The 18,742-nt window shown below is 28.1% G+C and overlaps 1 protein-coding gene across 2 annotated transcripts; it reads left to right on the top strand.

Moving 5' to 3' along the window:
• The first annotated feature begins 458 nt into the window (after positions 1 to 458).
• LOC100782644 (branched-chain-amino-acid aminotransferase 2, chloroplastic-like) lies at positions 459 to 8,118 on the top strand. 2 transcript variants are annotated; one of them, XM_006580921.4, is made up of 11 exons: positions 459 to 545; positions 702 to 753; positions 3,786 to 3,850; positions 4,199 to 4,370; positions 4,720 to 4,896; positions 5,000 to 5,131; positions 5,229 to 5,327; positions 5,789 to 5,905; positions 6,501 to 6,596; positions 7,311 to 7,423; positions 7,784 to 8,118. In XM_006580921.4, exons 4-11 carry the CDS (start codon positions 4,248 to 4,250, stop codon positions 7,896 to 7,898), a joined length of 972 nt encoding a protein of 323 aa, XP_006580984.2. In that variant the 5' UTR covers positions 459 to 545; positions 702 to 753; positions 3,786 to 3,850; positions 4,199 to 4,247; the 3' UTR covers positions 7,899 to 8,118.
• Positions 8,119 to 18,742: the final 10,624 nt, after the last annotated feature.

Raw genomic sequence — 18,742 nt, 5'->3', positions numbered from 1 at the left:
CCTCGTTTGTTTATATATTCAATTAAAAGTGATAATAAGATGTTTACATTGTGTAAGATATTTATATTTAAGAATTATTAATTTCCTATAACGGCTAAAAGAGGATATGGATGGAGTGATCGACGTGGAGGTAGGTAATGGAGCATTTTGGATATGTACTGCCACCTCTATCAGTGCTGGCCTTCTAGTATTCATCGTTTAACTTTTACATCCAAGTATCTAACCTGTAAGCGAATTGGATGGTAAAGTTTTCTTTATCCTTATCTTCAATTATATTAGAAAAATACTCAAAATTCAATTCAAATTCTTAACTGGTGTCTGAATATGAATATTTATAACAAAATAAGTGACAATTAACAATTAAAAAATATTAATACGTTAGTCCTGTTTTAGGAAAAGTAGGTGAGTGGCTCCTAACATTAATATAAAATTGAAAATAATGTTTTCTATATGCAATGTTCCAAAAAGGAGCAAAACACTCGAGGTTGTATAAATGGCTATTCAGATTGTAGAGCTGGCGTTGCCCGTTACTCCTCCTATCTATCGTGCGTATCTCTTTCTCTCTCCATTTTTATTTATATATTTCTCTCCATTATTTGGTGTGCATGCTCTAGACACACACACACCCCACCACCACCAACACTGAGTTTTAGCAGAAGGATAGAGAGCAGAATGATTCAAAGAACTGTGTCCTTTCCCAGTTTAAGGAAATTGCTTCTTCGGGCTGGTTGTTCTAAATCTGCTTCGTCCAAGGTGATCAATGTCATACTTTCTTACGCTTACTCTTTCTCTTTCATCCATATATATTTCATTTAAGGCTGAAATACAACACATTCTTATCTCTGTTTTCCGCTTCCTTATCTGTTGCATGGGCACGCTTTTTTTTTTTTTTTTTTTTTTTTTACATTATCAATATATATATATATATATATATATATATATATATATATATAATTCAGGATTATTTACAGTGAATATCTAATAATGTGTCCATCCATGGCTAATATAAATTTCATTTTGAATATTTGATTTTAACCTTTTAATTCCAAAATACCAGAATGGTAGGTGGTATTTTTTTTCTTTCGAGTTTTTAAAAAATTAAATATTTTAGTATAACACAAAAAAAAAAAATTAATGCTAAAACAATAACGGATAAAAAGTTTGGAGGTTTTGGAGCTAAAATATCAGTTTATTTTTTATATTTTCTTTCATTTAGCTAAATAAGTGGAGATAAATTTTATATTTATATTTTTTATTTATTTATTTGAATAATACTATATTTTTTCATTTCAATTCTATCTTTCTTATCTTTAATGGCGATAATTAAGTTTAAGGAGAGGTCAAAACGACTGAAAGAATTTTGCATTATTTTTCAGGTCACAATGCTTGAAAATAATAATTAAAATAGTTATTAAGAATATAATTAATTGAGATAATTACGATAATAATTTATTTATAAGATTCAAAACCAGCATTATTCATTATGTTGACCAAGGAATTGTTTTAAGACCATGGTAAGAAGTTTTTTTGGGGCAAAATACCATTGTAATAAATGATTTGAAGATATTGACTAATAAATATGCAAATATTCATAAATGCTTTTAATTATTTTAACAAATGAGCGTTAAATATTTTTTTAACATATTTTTCTTGTTCCTATGTATAAGACTTAAATATCTAATTCATCAAGATTAATCTAATTGATAACAATAAACTTATTTTAAATTTATAATTTTTTCTAAAATTATCATTGTTATTAATACTTTTTTCTCTTTTGTTAATATTATATATATATATATATATATATATATATATATATTAATGAGAAATATTTCTAATTTAAAAATAATTAGTACAATAATCATTATAAACTAAATCTTATAAAAAAATATACATCATTTTAAATTTGAGTCTTATTAATAAAAACAGATGAAATAAACTTGAGTCTTATTAATAAAAACAGATGAAATAATAAATAGTACTTTTTTTATAACTATTTTATACTTTTATTTTCTTAAAAATACACTTATTGGCATTTAATTTTTAGATAACATAAAATAGATTCTTACTGAAGATTATCGTCAAAATTATCACCTAAATTAATAATAAATAAAAACAATACAATTTTTTTTATGCATTAGACTTAAACCACTGCCCCTTAGTGGCTTATATTCAAACTCAAATCCACTATAGTCCATATTCCATAATAGTTGGAGTTTGAGTAATTACATTATTCTAAATTCAAATGCTCATTCTAAATTTAAATGTAAGAAGCGTTCAAGTAACTTCTGTGTCGAGTCCTGAAATAAATGCAAGAAGACATGGTTGTTTTCGGATCTGATCTAAGTCACATACTGTGCGTGTTGGACGTGATTTTTCTCAATAACGCATTAACGATAGTATACCACGTGTTTTCAAACACGCATGTGGATTTTTTCCCAAACGCACTTCCAAACATGATAGAAGTTTTATAAATATGGGTTGGCATTATGGGCAGTGACCCATGCCGCCGTGGGCACAAGTGTACGAACTCTGGAGCATGGATAGGACGAGAAACTTGTTGTCGTTTTGAACTCTACTTAAATCTTGTCCTTATCTTACTTTTGGAATGAACCTTATCGAATAATTAAAAACTCCATTTAGTCCGAAAAGTAAATATATTATTAAATTATCAAAATTAAAATATTAAATATTTTTACTAATCCTATGAGTAATACTAGTAATTAACTTTTATCATTGACCATTTAAGTATAAAAGAATATAATATATATACTGACATTATAATTTTCTTTGTATTATCGTCTAGTTATAAATTATTATATATGTTAATTTTTTTACTTTTATAATAACTATTATCTTAAGAGTTATGTCAAAAGGTAACTTTTGATTTGTTGGCATATTATCCAAGTTTTTAATTGTTATTTCTCATGATAACTTATAAACTTTCACTGGATAATTTGAAATTACCAAATTTTTTATGCGACAATATTTTTTCTTTTTTGGAAATCTAAGTATTTTGCGTATTCAATTCATTTGTTTTTGTTTATAAATTTTGTGTAAGAAATTTAAGGAAAAAACATTATCTCTTTATTTCTGTGGAGCACGTAATCAATAGAACAAAACCAAATTAAATATGTTTATTATCATCGACAAATCAGAATGCAGATAATCTTGTTAATCCTGGTAGGCTCCCTCACTTGCCAGTTACCATGTCGATGACGATGCTTCCACCTCCCTTATCCTCATCTGTTGGGAAGATGTTTCTAGTGTTTTCCTTTTCTCGCTTTATTGTTTTGTGTTTTTTAATTAGACGTTTCTATTGTTACTTCTTACTTCTTCCATTCTATTTTTTTTATGTTTTAGTTTTTTTTTAATTAGTGATGTTTTATAAATTTTAAGTCTTATCAATTATATTTTTTTTAATGTACCCACATTAAAAATAATTAGATTTTTTTTGTGTGTTTAATAGCAATAATAAAGATGGAACTTAATTATTTAGCCGACATTATTACGCTATTTAAAACAATTAGATTTGATATTAATAAGAAATATTACACTTGCATCTTATTTAAAATGCACTTCAATAAACCACATGTTACATTTATATACATCTTACATTAAATAAAGATATTTTAGATTAAATGTATTGATATTTAATGCTCCTTAATCAGACTGCTCATTTTTTGGATCAAATAATTTGATTCACTAAAAATAAATCCTATTATCGTGGAGTGGATTGTTAGATTAATTCAGACTGTGATCTAAACAAATTTATATTGTAACAGATCGGAACTTACAATTGCTTTGCTTCTCAGTCCTCCCCTCTACCGAGCCACAACCCTAGTTACCGGTAAAGTAAACATATTACCTACTAACAAGATTACAAATACATAAGTACTGATTATGATTTTGTTTAGAATAATTTCTTCACATATGCTAATAAAAGAAAAGGAAAGAAAAATAAGAATACAAAATAAACTGAACTTCTATTAGTTAAATACATACATTAATTTTAGTTTTTGAGAAAAGCTCAAACTATTTTATTTATTTATTTTGTTTTTTTCTCCTACAAATATAAATGAAAAAGTTATTGACACAAAAGTTAATATATAGTATTTAAAGTTAATTTTATTCAGGATTAATGTGTATTAAATTACTCTTCATTCTGTTTTTTTCTTTTTTTAAATAATGTTAACAGTGATGACGAGTATGCTGATGTGGACTGGGACAGTCTTGGATTTGGACTGATGCCCACTGATTATATGTATATTACTAAATGTTGTGAGGGCCAAAATTTTGGACAAGGACAACTCAGTCGTTATGGGAACATTGAACTCAGTCCATCAGCTGGTGTCCTAAATTATGGTCAGGTATGGTTTGGTATTCTCTTAAGAAACTAATTACTTCAACTTTAAAGGTGCCAAACCATATCTGGTATAACCGTGAAGACAAATCCAAAAAAGAAAGATAATACAGCTTGAATTTTTTTATTTTTTATTTTTGGAATAAATCATTCTTAAAAGTGAAAAAAAAAAACACCTAAGCCACGCATAATTCTCTTAGGAATCATGTGCCTAAATACAATTAACTAAACCAACAAACGCAAACTCAATTCCTGTATGGAGTGATAAATATAATTTAAAATCTTCTTCAATAATTTTCTTTTGTTAATCATTTTTATGTTTGAGTGGTGGTATTGTTGTTGAAATCTGAAAACAGGGTTTATTCGAAGGCACGAAAGCATACAGAAAAGAAAATGGGGGCTTGCTACTCTTCCGTCCAGAAGAAAATGCCATTCGCATGAAGACTGGTGCCCAAAGAATGTGCATGGCATCGCCTTCCATTGATCATTTTGTTGATGCTTTGAAGCAAACTGTCTTGGCTAATAAGCGTTGGGTATTAATATTAATATTTATTAATCTCGAGTTTCAATTCTAAAATAAATGACACAGAATGCTTTGCATATTGAACTTAATGTGTAGTTGGACTGATCGAGCAGGTTCCTCCACCGGGCAAAGGATCCTTGTACCTTAGGCCTCTGCTCCTAGGAACTGGTCCGGTTTTGGGTTTGGCTCCTGCACCTGAATACACATTCCTCATATTTGCTTCCCCTGTTCGCAACTATTTCAAGGTCTCTGAAACTTTAATTTCTTTCTTGTGCTCGTTGTGGTTAGCTAGCTATATCTAACAATTACCTCAACATTTCGAATGGTTTTTTCGCATCGTAGGAGGGCTCTGCTCCACTCAACTTGTACGTGGAGGAAAACTTTGACCGTGCTTCTAGCCGCGGCACTGGAAACGTTAAAACCATTTCCAATTATGCACCGGTATGTCTTTTGACCAAAAACATAAATCAATGAATTTGCTATGTGTACAAAACATTGTTGCAAATCGCTTATGGTAAAAGGAGAAGTGAGGGAGGGAAATGTTGTAGATTTATTCTCCCGCTCATAAAAAAATTAATTGTTAACAATTAATATTTATGGATAAAAAATTACTTATAATTTTTTCTTTAGTGGATCCTAGATTAATTTAAGGACAAAATTTAGGTGCATGTTGAAGTTTCACTTTAGTAATGTGATATAATAAAGATTTCCTTTTAATGATACCGCAAATTAGCCGGGTGAAACTAACACTAAAAACACCTATGAAATTAGATATAAGTTTTATCCTTAATTTAACTAATTAAGAAACACGTCAACAAATGAAAGGAGCAGAGATGACTTTGATGGGTTTCAAATCTTATGCATATTAACGTACTCAATTTACTTCTTGTCTTGACGTGTAGGTCTTGATGGCACAAATTCAAGCCAAGAAAAGAGGATTTTCGGATGTGCTATACCTTGATTCAGACACCAAGAAAAATCTCGAGGAGGTCTCTTCTTGTAACATTTTTATTGCCAAGGTATTTTTCCAATTATTCATCTTTTCTCTCTAATTAATTATAAAGACAGATCATGTGTGTTCAGGTGTGTTAGCGTGTGTGTTTGAACATATTGCGCCTCGATATATGATGTGTGACCAGAAGAAACAGAAGAAAAATACACGATGTTAAAACTAGTGTTTGTGAGTTAATGTGGGCATATATGTCAAGTCATTCAGAACCACTAGTTAACATATTAAGGTGCCATCTGCTCATCTAGTTTAATGCTAGAAAAGTACACACAGTGACAACTGAGAAAAGAAAGAAAGCAGATAGTAAAAGGACGAAAAGTGTTATCAAATTCTTTTTACTAGTAATTAATATGCATGATAGGAATGAAGGAGAGCTATTTACTATATTTAATAGATTATATAATCAATCATGCAGCCTGGGATAAGAAACATAAGATTGATAAACAAAAATGGATTTTAGATAATTGCAGTTGGGTTGAATTGTTACTTTTCCAATAGAGCACGTTCCTAACAATTTGATGAAAATTGAAATTACTCTGTACGACAATTTCAGCCATATACGCTTACAACTGACCGATTAATCTAACTTGCTTCCAATTTCACAGGGCAAATGCATCTCAACACCTGCTACTAATGGAACTATTCTTTCCGGAATTACCCGAAAAAGTGTCATTGAAATTGCTCGCGATCATGGCTATCAGGTAATACATTTTTTATTTTTTTTTGCTTCAAGTTACCAGGTATTATATACATAGCTGCATATATGTGGCTCCTACATGATAACGGGACCTATATAATTACTCATTCAGCCTTTAATAGTTTCTTGCTTAATGTTTTTTAAGTTCCTGACCACCCTTTCTCACATACAGTGTGAAGTGTGAACTTGAAGAATCCTTTTTTGTTGACGTTTTCACCAAACACGTACAAGGATAGCTAATCTTGTCTTATAAACTAGTAAAATAAACGTTACAAAAGATTATTTGTCAAAAGAAAAAAATAAAAAAAGCAATGCTATAAAGATAAAAGAAAAACACTCTTGTAAGGTAAGTTTATTTTAAAATAAGTAAGAACTTTTATTTTATCATAAATTTTGGTGAATTTAAGTCATGGTATACGTTAAACTAATTTGAAATTTACAATTTTTTATTTATTTACTCACATTAAAAATGAATTTTCTTTAATTGTCTGTTTGGATGAGCGGCAAAAGAAAAAGTTGTCTATTTGAATGAAACTATGAAAATAGAGACGAGAGAAAATAGAAATAGTGATAAAAAAAATTATTTAGTTGAAGAGTAAAAAAAAAAGTTGAAAACTGATCACAAGACAGTTTTTTCTGGCCTGACATTCGAAACACAAACACACACTTAGTTACTAGAAAGACATCATAGATTTTACCAAGTTAGAAATTTGTTCAGGTAGAAGAGCGTGCTGTTGCCGTGGATGAATTGATTGAGGCTGATGAAGTTTTCTGCACAGGAACTGCGGTCGGTGTTGCTCCAGTAGGGAGTATCACATACCAGGATAAAAGGTAAAATAACGGTAACACCCACGCTTACACATAACTAACTAAAAGTAAAAACAGAGACTTCTCATAATTAAAGTTATATTTCCATTTAATTCTAATTTGAAATTTGAACTTTATTAATACTAAAAGTAATTATTATTTTCTTTAATTTGTTTTTATTTGTAATGTATATTTGAATTTAAAAATAGCCGTTATGACGAGAAACATATATTATCAGTCTTATTGTATTTTTTAGGACACGAGAGTATTTTTTTATGCTTCAGAAATTAAATTCACGAAACAGAAAAGAAACAGGAAACACGCGAGTATAAATGCGTCACACGGGTCCAAATTTTCATGAAACATTATGTTGTATATATGCAGGATGGAATATATAACAGGTTCTGGAACCATTTGTCAAGAGCTGAACAATACCATTTCAGGAATTCAAACGGGTACTATTGAAGATAAGAAGGGATGGATTGTCGAAGTTGATTAACAACGAGTGTTTATAATTTATAATTGTTTATTCCAATGTTATTAAACCAATTTTAAACTGTAATAATGATTGCCCATACGAAAAATGGCGCATATACTGTTGTTCGTTATCTAAAAGCATGTTATATGTGTAAAATGTTTTTTTTGGATACATATATATGTAAAATGATGTGCACATTATAAATTATAATGATTATATAAAGTAAAGGACTTGCAAATCATATTCCGAGAAAAATTTGAGTTCGAAAAAGTTTGAATTTTATTTTGTCTAATGTTGTTTTCTATTCTATTTATTAAAGTTTATTTAAAATATTAAATCATTATAATTTTGTTAAATAAATCGTTCACGTGCTTGTTTTACTTTATTTTAAGAAATAAACATTTATTAAACTTTTGGGCTTTTAATCCCCATTCAATCAGAAAAAACAAATAAGCATTTATTTTTTATCACTTTTTAAAGTTATTTTAAAAATATTTATTTTTTTAAAAGTAATTTGAAAAATTCTATCCTTTTGGTATGAATAAAAAATCTTAATCGTTATTTTATCTTCTTGTAGATTTCTCTTTAAACTTTAATGTTGTTTTGCTATGAGTAAAAGTTGTATTAGTATCAGGATGGATTTTAGGCCTAAAAGAAAATAGTTGAAAGACTTTATAGGTTGGAGTTAAAATATTAAAATATCTATTAGGTTATAGGATGATGACACTTGTAGAATCATCATTAGTATTAATTAGGTTTTGAATTATATTCCCTTTATCTTTTTGGTATGAATGAAAAGTTTGAGTTGTTATTTTATTTTATCTATAGTTTTTCTTTAGTCTTTAATGCACTATAATTTCTTCCTTCTAACATATACTTCTAATCAAGCATGCATTATTAAGATTTAAATATGTTTTTAATCTTTTAAATCTGTCAAAAAATATGTTTTTATTCATCCAAATTTAAAATTATTATTTTCAGTCTTTGTAATTTGAAAAAAATAGAGTATGTTTTAATTCTTTTGCCCTAATATCATTATAGATTTTACCTATGTAATTAACAAATCATAAGTCGCTTATACAACAATTCACTTTGATTTTGTATTTTTATTATCAAACACTTTATCACGTGTGTTTTTCTTTCAAAGTATTGATTTTGACGACACATGAGACATTTATTTAGGCATAGAGGCTAAAATAGTTTTTTTTTTCAAATTACGTGATTAAAAAATCATTTTAAATTTAAACGTCTAAAAATAAATCTACTCGATCTACATTTAAGTGAGAAATTTTTTTGAGAATTTAATTTTCACATATCAATTCAATCAAAGTATTATTTCACAAGCCTCTTGTAAATAAGAGTTTCACTACCACACGTTTTGTACTTCCAATTGTTTGGTGCTATCAATTGTTTTCTACTTCTCTGTTACTTAATATATTTGGAAAAGGGGAGTGTTTTGGAACTGTTGAGATTGGAGTGCCAATATAATTGAGATATAATTTCCACATCTCCTTTGCCCCTCTTCTATCTCTTTTATTATAAATAAATACATAAATAAATAATTCACAACATGTACTTAGAAATCCATTAAGGGATTTTTGGTTCATAGCATTAATATTTTTTTTAAAAAAAGAATAAAATATACTTTTTCAGAGAATAGGTTTCCTCCTTTAAATTATATTTTTTTCTCCAGTCACTTAAACATTCATTCTTCCCTTGATTTGATTGAGAAGTAGTAATTAGAAATATGCTTTTACAAAAACCATATTTCTCCTCAGATAGTATTTCTGATGGATATCAAAATTAATATCGAATATGAACTTCTGGTTATTTTTTATTTTTTATGTTTCGCTCTTGACTTGCTAGCTTGTCGTTCACATCTTCATGACCTCATAAACGGAGATTCTTCTGACTCAGTGATCAAAGATAATCGAATGCACGTGGCAGCTTCTTAATCATATATCGTCGTTTAATCGGTGAACAACCCCGGTGACAACTCCAACCCGTCGCTTTCTTCTTCCGTTTCCCATGCATGTTCTCTGTCGTTGATTTCATCTCCTCCTCCCTAACTAGCTACCACTATTTGTCAATGCCTCAATGTATTTTCTAAATTCCATTTTCTCTCTATAATAAATTAATTATCAAGTTTTTATTTTTATTTTTAGCTGTTAACTTTTGTTGCTTGGTGCTGGGCGAATGCCACAAATTGTACACAGCATTTGTAAAGATGGAAAAGAATAAAAATTAGAAAATAACTCGGGTTGAAAATAAATGGAAATATAAAAGCAAAAGAAAAAAAATAAAGTTAAAAGATGAAAAAAAAAAGAATTTGATTTCGTTTCATTTCTTTGTTCTGAACTTCTGATTGTTTAATCAATAACTATCGGTTAACAGTTTGTCTTCTAAAATACATCTTGCATTTTCAGAGTTCTGAACTCTTTTTTTTTTTTTTTTATAAAAATTGAATATGATATTAAAATATTTACAAATTTCATACATTATGTTTAATTAATTGAGATAGATTCCTTATAATTCTGAATCCAATTAATAAACAGAGACAAATATATAAAATAAAATAGCCGCAACAATGATAATCAATTAGATTGAACATGGCCAATGCGAAAGAACCATAAACTAAGTATATTGTAGTTTGTTTGTGTTGTTTTTCGAGATTTCTTATTTGTGGCCTTGAGCATGATATATACTTCCATATATAGTAGGCTCATAAACAATTTAAAGCTTGTTTTTGCTTTGTGTATGGGTGGGGAGTGTGTATTCTCTAGTATTGGAAATTTTTAGTAGGGGATACATATAAAAGATTAAATGATAAAAAAAATTCACACTTATATTTTCTTTTGTGTGTATTTCTCTCTTACTGAAGTGGATTAAAAAACCGGCAAAAGGAAGTTGTTTTTGTTGAGATCAAATATAGATTTTTTTTAGAAAGAAACCTTCATTGCAATTACCTTCTATCTTTTTCTGATCTTTCTCTCTCTTTTGCTAAACGAAAAATAATTCACTACTCAACATTTCTTTTTTAAATACCAGCTAGTTTTTCCCCACTAATGTGTTATTATTTTTTATATATTAGAGAATTTTTTTTTGATTGAGACATGTAATTTGATTCCTAGCTACCAAACCTGTATCACTTGAGTCTGTTTGCTCGGTGGTACTTTATCATGATTTTTCACCACATAATAATGTTCAATATTTATGTACGTAGTGTTTGAACTGATTTTTGTTAAATTACAAAAATTATTTTAAATTTAAAATAATAAAATAGATCTATTCGATACGTTTATAATTTATAATTTATAATTTAGTTAATTTACTTCTAAGAAAAAAAATTAATTGTTATTATATTCTTCAATTTAACATTATAGAATAAAAAAGGAAAAAGATATTTTAAAGTTTCTTACCTATTATTTTATGTTTTTAATTAATTAATAAAGATATTTTTACTTTTTTACATATTTTGTAACATTATGTTTGGCATATTTTTTTTAAAAAAATAGAGAAATTTAATATAAATTTATCGTTCTATGGAAACATAAAATGTAAATTTTACAAATAAAACTTGACATAATTAGTAAATACTGAGTATTTTAATTATATCGATCATATTTAGTTTTTAATTGTGTGTATAAATAATTTAAATAATAAAACTCAATTTAACGAACTTTAATCTTAAAAATCTATTGTTTTATATAATCAAAAGATATTCGAAAATCTTATTAGACACCCAATTAATCTTTTTCTTTGGTTATTCTCAATGATAAAAAAAATATCTTCTTCTTAAGCCCATTTTAAAAATAAATGGCACATTTAGTTGTAATTCATTCTTAAACTGAGAATCGAAACTGAAACTTTTTTTTTATGAAACTTAAACCTTTGTGAAAAACCTGAAGTATAAAACTACTTGTACCACAACTTTTTATCAATTCCTGTCTATAAATTATAATATACTTTTTTTTGTCTTTAATTATAAGATCATTTTTAAAAAATTATTTATCTTTTTATAAGATTATTTTTTAATTTCTAAATATATTAATTATTATTTTTATATATCCTTACTTAATTATTTTTTTAAATATCACTTAAAAACAAATAAGTGAATAAAAAGAGTAAAATAGTAATTTTTAAATGTTAGTATTGATAATTATTTTTTAAAAAGAATATAAATTAATTAAAAATGTGTTATAATTAGAAACTAAAAAAAGTATATAAACCTTCGCTGGGTCAAGTGCATGCACTATGTTAACGCATCAACTAAGCCTAGTAGGACCTACAGCTACTCAAAGCCGTCACGTAGAAAAATTAGCCTACTAATCACTGTTCAATGCACCCATCCCAATCCACCATGAAAAAGTCAAGTTGTCCGACTCTTTAACCCTTTTCAGCACCCACAAGTTTCCCACGAGGTTCCAAATCCGCAGTCACTTTATGACAATTAAACCAGCAGCTTCATAAGAAGCTATAGCTGGTTCTTCTTCAATGCGGAATATGATCCAATCAATCATTTTTTCTATTCAACTATAATTCCGTTCTTAAGTTCACTCTAAGTAACTAACTTATGATTGTCCTGATCAATGCAACCATACGTGTTGTAGGAATATATTAGAAATGAAATTCTAAAAATTATTTAGAGTGTGTTTGGATAAGTTAATTTAAAATTTTAAGAATTTTAAATGATTCGAAATTTTTTTATTTTTAAAATTTTGTATTTGAATAAAAAAAATTAAATTTCTTTAAGGTTGGAGCCTAAATCACATCCGAAGGAAGGCGACAGTTATACATACATAACTTAGCTCGAATGTACTCGCTTTCCACATCGCCATTGGAAATCGGTGGAGATTGCACGTCTCTGCGCGTTGCCAGAGAGTTGTTTTGTGCATCCTCCTCTGACGAAAGCCGATGATACAACAAGTTGTTGAACAACGCAAAAATCACGAACACTGTGCTCGCAACGAGAAGTCTCCCTACAACGAGTCTACTGACGATCTACCCTTATGGTCCAGGAAGGAACACGATAAAGGCATTCAAGATTGCCGCTGGAGAATCGTGGTGGAGGAAGGTGGCAAACATGGAGAGGATATCAAAAAGTGGCCATGAAAAGTGACAATGACGACAGTGGCATTGGCGGGAATGAAAGAAGGTTGATGGAGAGTGACATTGGCGATGGTTCTAGAATTGGTTAAAACGCACAGCCCGTGTTTCATTTGCGACGAAAGCAAGCTAGTGAAGAGAAAGGTACGAGAGAATTTCATATTTTTAATTGTTTAAATTATGCTTTACAATTTAAAAAATTTAAATTCTTCATAAAAAAAATTCAAACAATAATTTTAAATTAAAGAATTTTAATTTTTTTGATAAATTATTTTTCTCAATTAAAATTTTCTATCCAAACACATTTAAGTTTCTTTTAGTTTTGAAAATTAAAATAAAACATAAATTCAGAGAGAAAAATCGCTTCAGCTGTACAAGTGACTACTGAGGAATGAGATTGTCAAGAAATGATTGATTTTTCAAACTTGCAGGTCAAATCAAGCATGGAAATTAGAGCATGATATGGCCCAAATAGTCAGCAGAGACCTCTGTCGTTATTCTTCAATTATTTATTTACCATTATACATTTGAGCTTACTTGTATTTTCTGCCAAACCATCGGATTCTTTGGGCAAGTCTTATTACAAAGCTTTTGTCCCCCCCCCCCCCCCTCAATATCATCGTTTTTTCTATAGCATCATTTTATTTTAATTTTGACTGCATCTTTGTTTTATGTTTTAAATGATGATTGGTCAATAAAGACAAGTATTCTAAGTGGTAGGAATTCTTTACTTACTATGGGTTAAAAACACACGCCATTTACTAATAAAGCCCGTCACGCTTGATAAAACTTAGTTTAGTAATGTCAATGTATAAAATATAAATTAAGTCTTTGAAAAAAATAATATCTAATTATAAAAAAAAAGTATATACCTTTAATGCACATAAAAATATTAACAAAAAACATGAATTAGCTTGATATGTGTTGTTTAATTCAGACTTTTTCGGCGCTGTCAAGTGTCAACATAGCAACCAGTCCTATGTCTCTTCATAAATGATAAAAGAGACAAAACAAGGCATCTTCATATAAAAAATCTTAGATCTGAAAAAATAAATTTTTTTATTTTTTATTTTTTATCTCTCTTTTTATTATATCATAAATTGTATTATATTTATTTATTTTATTTATTTTATTTCTTTCTAGGTATTAAATAGCACAATACGTATTTATCAAACATTTTTCGAGCGTGAAATACGTGTGAAATAACAAATTTTGTTGCGTCGTGCCAAGCTTGTAAATGGTTACTATTACATGGCTGCGCTGGTTCTCATTCAAGTCTGTAAGGCACTAACATGTGGCCAAACCAAACCAACCTGGACGCTGAGGATACACAGAACCCAAAAGTCAATCAAATGACGTCCCTGACGTGACACTAGCCTCTCTACCCACTAAACAGCAGAAAAGTTTGGGCTTATTTGGCATAATGGACGGAAATAAAGTGGTTAAAAAAATTGTATGAAAATAGGTAAAAAATAAATTACAATTAAAAGTGTTAATATATAGAAAAAATGAAAAGAAATAAAGAGATAAATAAAAATAAGAAAAAATAAAATAAGAAAGTACTAATAGATCCTATATTATTTCCATTCAACCTAAATTTGTTCTGATTTTGGAAAACGCGTGTGGTTTTATTTTAAAAAAATGAAGAGGTATAAAGTTGTTTCTCTCTTTTTTTCCTAATATAAAAATAAAATAAGTAATTTGATAGAATAATAACAAGAGACACAAAATAAATGTATAACAAGAGCATAAAATTAAAAATCGAAATGGGAGAGAAAGAATAAAAAGGCACGTATTCGATTGATAGTATTTTTCTTATCTCTATATTCTTGTTACGTTCCATAATTAATTATATTGATAATTCATCTTTTATATTTTTTTTATCTCCCTACATATTGGGTATCCTTGGGTGTCCAAAGGAAATTTTTCTAAAATTTATTCCAATGGCATGAAATATTGTACGGATGAGAAGAAACGTGTGATAGGGATATGTTTGTCGTTTTGTGAAATATATAAAAAAGTAAAATTTAATTACGTTTTTAATCTCTTAAATTTAGTATATTTTTTATTAATAGAGTAAGAAATTATTTTATAATTAATATTACTTTTTTATATAATTTATTTATTCAAATAAACAGAATTCTATTGTACTTCTTTTTTTTTTACTTCCATTTATTTATATAACACTTTTTTTTATTTCTACCCTTCCTATTTTTTTTATTAGTGTCATGGTTTGGACTTTGAAAATCAGACAACTGGGGGCGGTATACAGAATACAGGGGAAAGAGTGGAAGCTTGTTCGTTGGTCAACCTGCTGCCTCGGTCCTCACGGCATTCTTTTATCTTGTTGCTTTGTTGGTTATTTGTTCACCAACCACAACGAAGAAAATCGTACAATTTTTCCATATAATTTCAATGCTGCTTGTATCTTGTATTTCTTGCTTCTAGAAACTCTATAACCTTCCAATTTTAAAATACATGGATTGCAAAAGCAACGAGATTGATTTCATAGTTGATGATAATTTTCAACATCGTGCTTTTAAATTTCTCGTCTGGGTGAAGTTTGGTTAGTGAGTTACTGGCCCTACAAAATTAACATCTAAGTTCTCTTCCTCTCTCAAGTCTGACTTTTCTCCTTTTCTATCAAAATTCTTTTTAGAAAGATAACTTATATCATTTCATTAATAATAAAAAAATAGTACCATCAAGAATGACGTGAAAAAATGTGAACTAACATATAATCCAAACGTCCTTAAAAGACGATGGACGACTTGATTTGTTTATCGGCAAATCAAACTCAGAGGAGTTTTTAACTAAATGGAGCTTCTTCTTTTTTTCTTTTTTTTTTCACAGCAACTAAATGGAGCTTCTGTTCACAGATTTGAAAATAATCCCGTATTCAGGGTTTTCTATCAAAATCTTAGACCAAGCAAATTCTTTTCTTCTTTTGAGAGTTAAATTATACATATCTTATCATTTTTTTGCTGTTATGGGCTTATGCAAATCCTTGTTCGTCAATTTTGTTTCTTGTTTTTATTTATTGAAGTGCATAGTTTTTTTTTCAAAAGGCTACTTTGAAAAGAGGAATTAAGAGGCTTTGATTTTTTTTTTGAAGAGCCTAACCATGAAGGCAGGGGTGTCAACAGTTGCCTTCGCAACAATTTTTGAAAGTCTTTATCCCATACAAGAGGGGAGCGATGAAAAAAAAAAAAAAACCAATGGAACAAGGCTCGCTTATATTCCAAGTTCCTCCAGTATTATTCCTTCCAAAATATTGGACTTCTGAAACAAATTAATGACACATTTTTTTTAAAAAAAAAAACTTTGTATTTACATGTAATTTTCATCATCATGTATCAAAATAAGCTTAGTATACTTCAATTTAACGCAACTTATTACTCCTTTCATTCTTATTTATAATATCTAAATTTAAAATGATATTTACTTCATTTTTATAAGACTCAATCTATAATATCCTTTACATTAATTATTTTTAAATTAAAAATACACCTCATTAAAAGAAGGAAGAAAATATATTAACAACATCCATTAAAAGAGTGAGAAATAAAAATTTTAAAATAATTTATAAATTTAAGATAAATTTATTACTATAAACTAAAATAATCATTTTTTAATCGTAACGAAATAGATAATTGAGTCTTATATATAAGAACGAAGGAAATATAATTTTATCTTTCATTTAATTTAATTAAGTGTCTTGATTGACTAGAATGAAATAAATTATATTGAGAAGAAAATATTCATTTTGTGTGAATTTTATGATCTTCAACAAAAATAAATCATAATTTTTAATGAGACTTACTTTATACGGATACCATGATAAACAAATGTATTTGCAAGAGAAAAAAAACTTTTACCAAATGTTGCCCACAATTAAGGCAAAAAAAAAAAGAGAGAGAGAGAGAGAAAGAAAAGAGGTTACGTAATGAAATTGAACACTCTCACTTTACCCTCCAAAATCCGTCAAAGCGTACTCTTTGAAGCTTACAAGAACAGCATCAATTACTCGGCATCTATATATCTTCTAGGATTGCTTGCTTCCTATGGCTTAAAGAGCTTATAGTCCTTTTTCCAAATATATACTATAAGTGTGTTTTCGTCTTTTAACATCTTTTTGTCAAAAAGTTATGTGCAAAGCATGTGCGTGTAACCCTATTAAAATTAACGGCTAAAACGAATGAAAAAGTATTTTTACTATAAATTGTGCTAAACTAAGGTTGATTAATTAAACTTTACTATTAAAATGGATGGAAAAGAATTTTTACAATAAATTGTGTTAAGTTAAAGTGTATTAATTAAACTTAATTTGATATAGGAGGATAGAAATTGAACTAATAAGATAATAGTTAAGGGAAAAAGTGTTTTTTACCCATATTTTCCTTGTATTCGTCATTCCCCTTATGAATTTATAAATACCCAAAAAATATTTTCTTCTTTCTATTTTTTTCATTTTCATTTCTATTAATTATTGTTTCCGTTATTGAAGTGATACAGCAAAGCAACTCAAAGAACGTTACATCGACGTAATACGTGAGAAGAGTTTTAATGATAGACAAAAAAATAAAATAATTGAATATTGAGCAAAATTAATGATTAATTGAAATGGAAAGAATTAAAAATAGTTAATCAATGTAAAATATAATGTTACAACGCATTTTTATTATGATCTTCAATGTTTTTTTTACCAATTGATTTATTGAGGGTAGTGGTTAACAAAAATTATACAAATTTTATTATGGCTAATTGGCTATATAAATCAAAGCAAGAGTTATAAAAAAATAATCATATTTTCTAACTTGTTAAATCTTTTTTTATTTCTTATGACTTCCAGTATCCGAACGCTACATGGTATTGGAATAATCTAAATTAAGTTGAGGAAAATCAATATGATGAACAGTAAAATCTCCTTCGTTTTTAATGACATGCTAAACCATACATGTGTTTTAAAATAGAACCTTGTAACCTTTCATAATTATATAATTAGACTTGCTGCATGAAATTTATATATATATATATATATATATATAATGCTTTAATATTGTATTCTCTTCAAACATAAATCACTCACTGACAGAAGTGTTTGGATTGTTAATTTTTTAGAAATTTCAACTCTTCCTATTCTTCTGTCCAAAAACTTATCTAACCATACTAGAATATGCTTATTTGTATTTTTGAGTGAATGTTAGAACAAATAAAATTTTAAATGCTTCTGGTATGTCTTCGTGGGGGGAAACTACAGAAACTCGATCCTCCATCGATCCAGATTTAAAAACTTAATTCAACGTCTTTTAATGCTATTACTCTACCATAAAAAATATGTAGTTGAACAAGGTGATAATTAATATTTGTTTTTTATAACAAAATTGAATCAGATGGTAGAACAATTTACTCCATAAGCAATTTATAAAATCAATATCTCTACATCCTATTATCCCTGGCCAAATAAAAAAAAGTTGCAGCATCTCATGTTAACATAATGTTCCAATAATTAACGCTATAAAATGTAAATCATGGTTTAAGGAGTGCAATGTGTTTACATAAAAAAAAAAAAGGAGAGCAATGTACATACCAATTAATTTTGCATAGAAACAGGAAATAGTGACCAAAAGAAAGAGTTATAGGCATGTCGTATATATGCTCGTATATCCTTGTACAGCAAGGGGTCAGAGTGGAGTGGACTTTAAAAAGGTGCAAGAAAAAATTGATTCCGGTTTAAGAAAGACAAGAAGAACGACCCT

This window comes from Glycine max, chromosome 6, assembly GCF_000004515.6.
Source record: "Glycine max cultivar Williams 82 chromosome 6, Glycine_max_v4.0, whole genome shotgun sequence".
Classification (NCBI taxonomy): domain Eukaryota; kingdom Viridiplantae; phylum Streptophyta; class Magnoliopsida; order Fabales; family Fabaceae; genus Glycine; species Glycine max.
The sequence above is the reverse complement of the archived record's forward strand: the minus strand, read 5'-3'. Positions and strand labels throughout refer to the sequence as shown.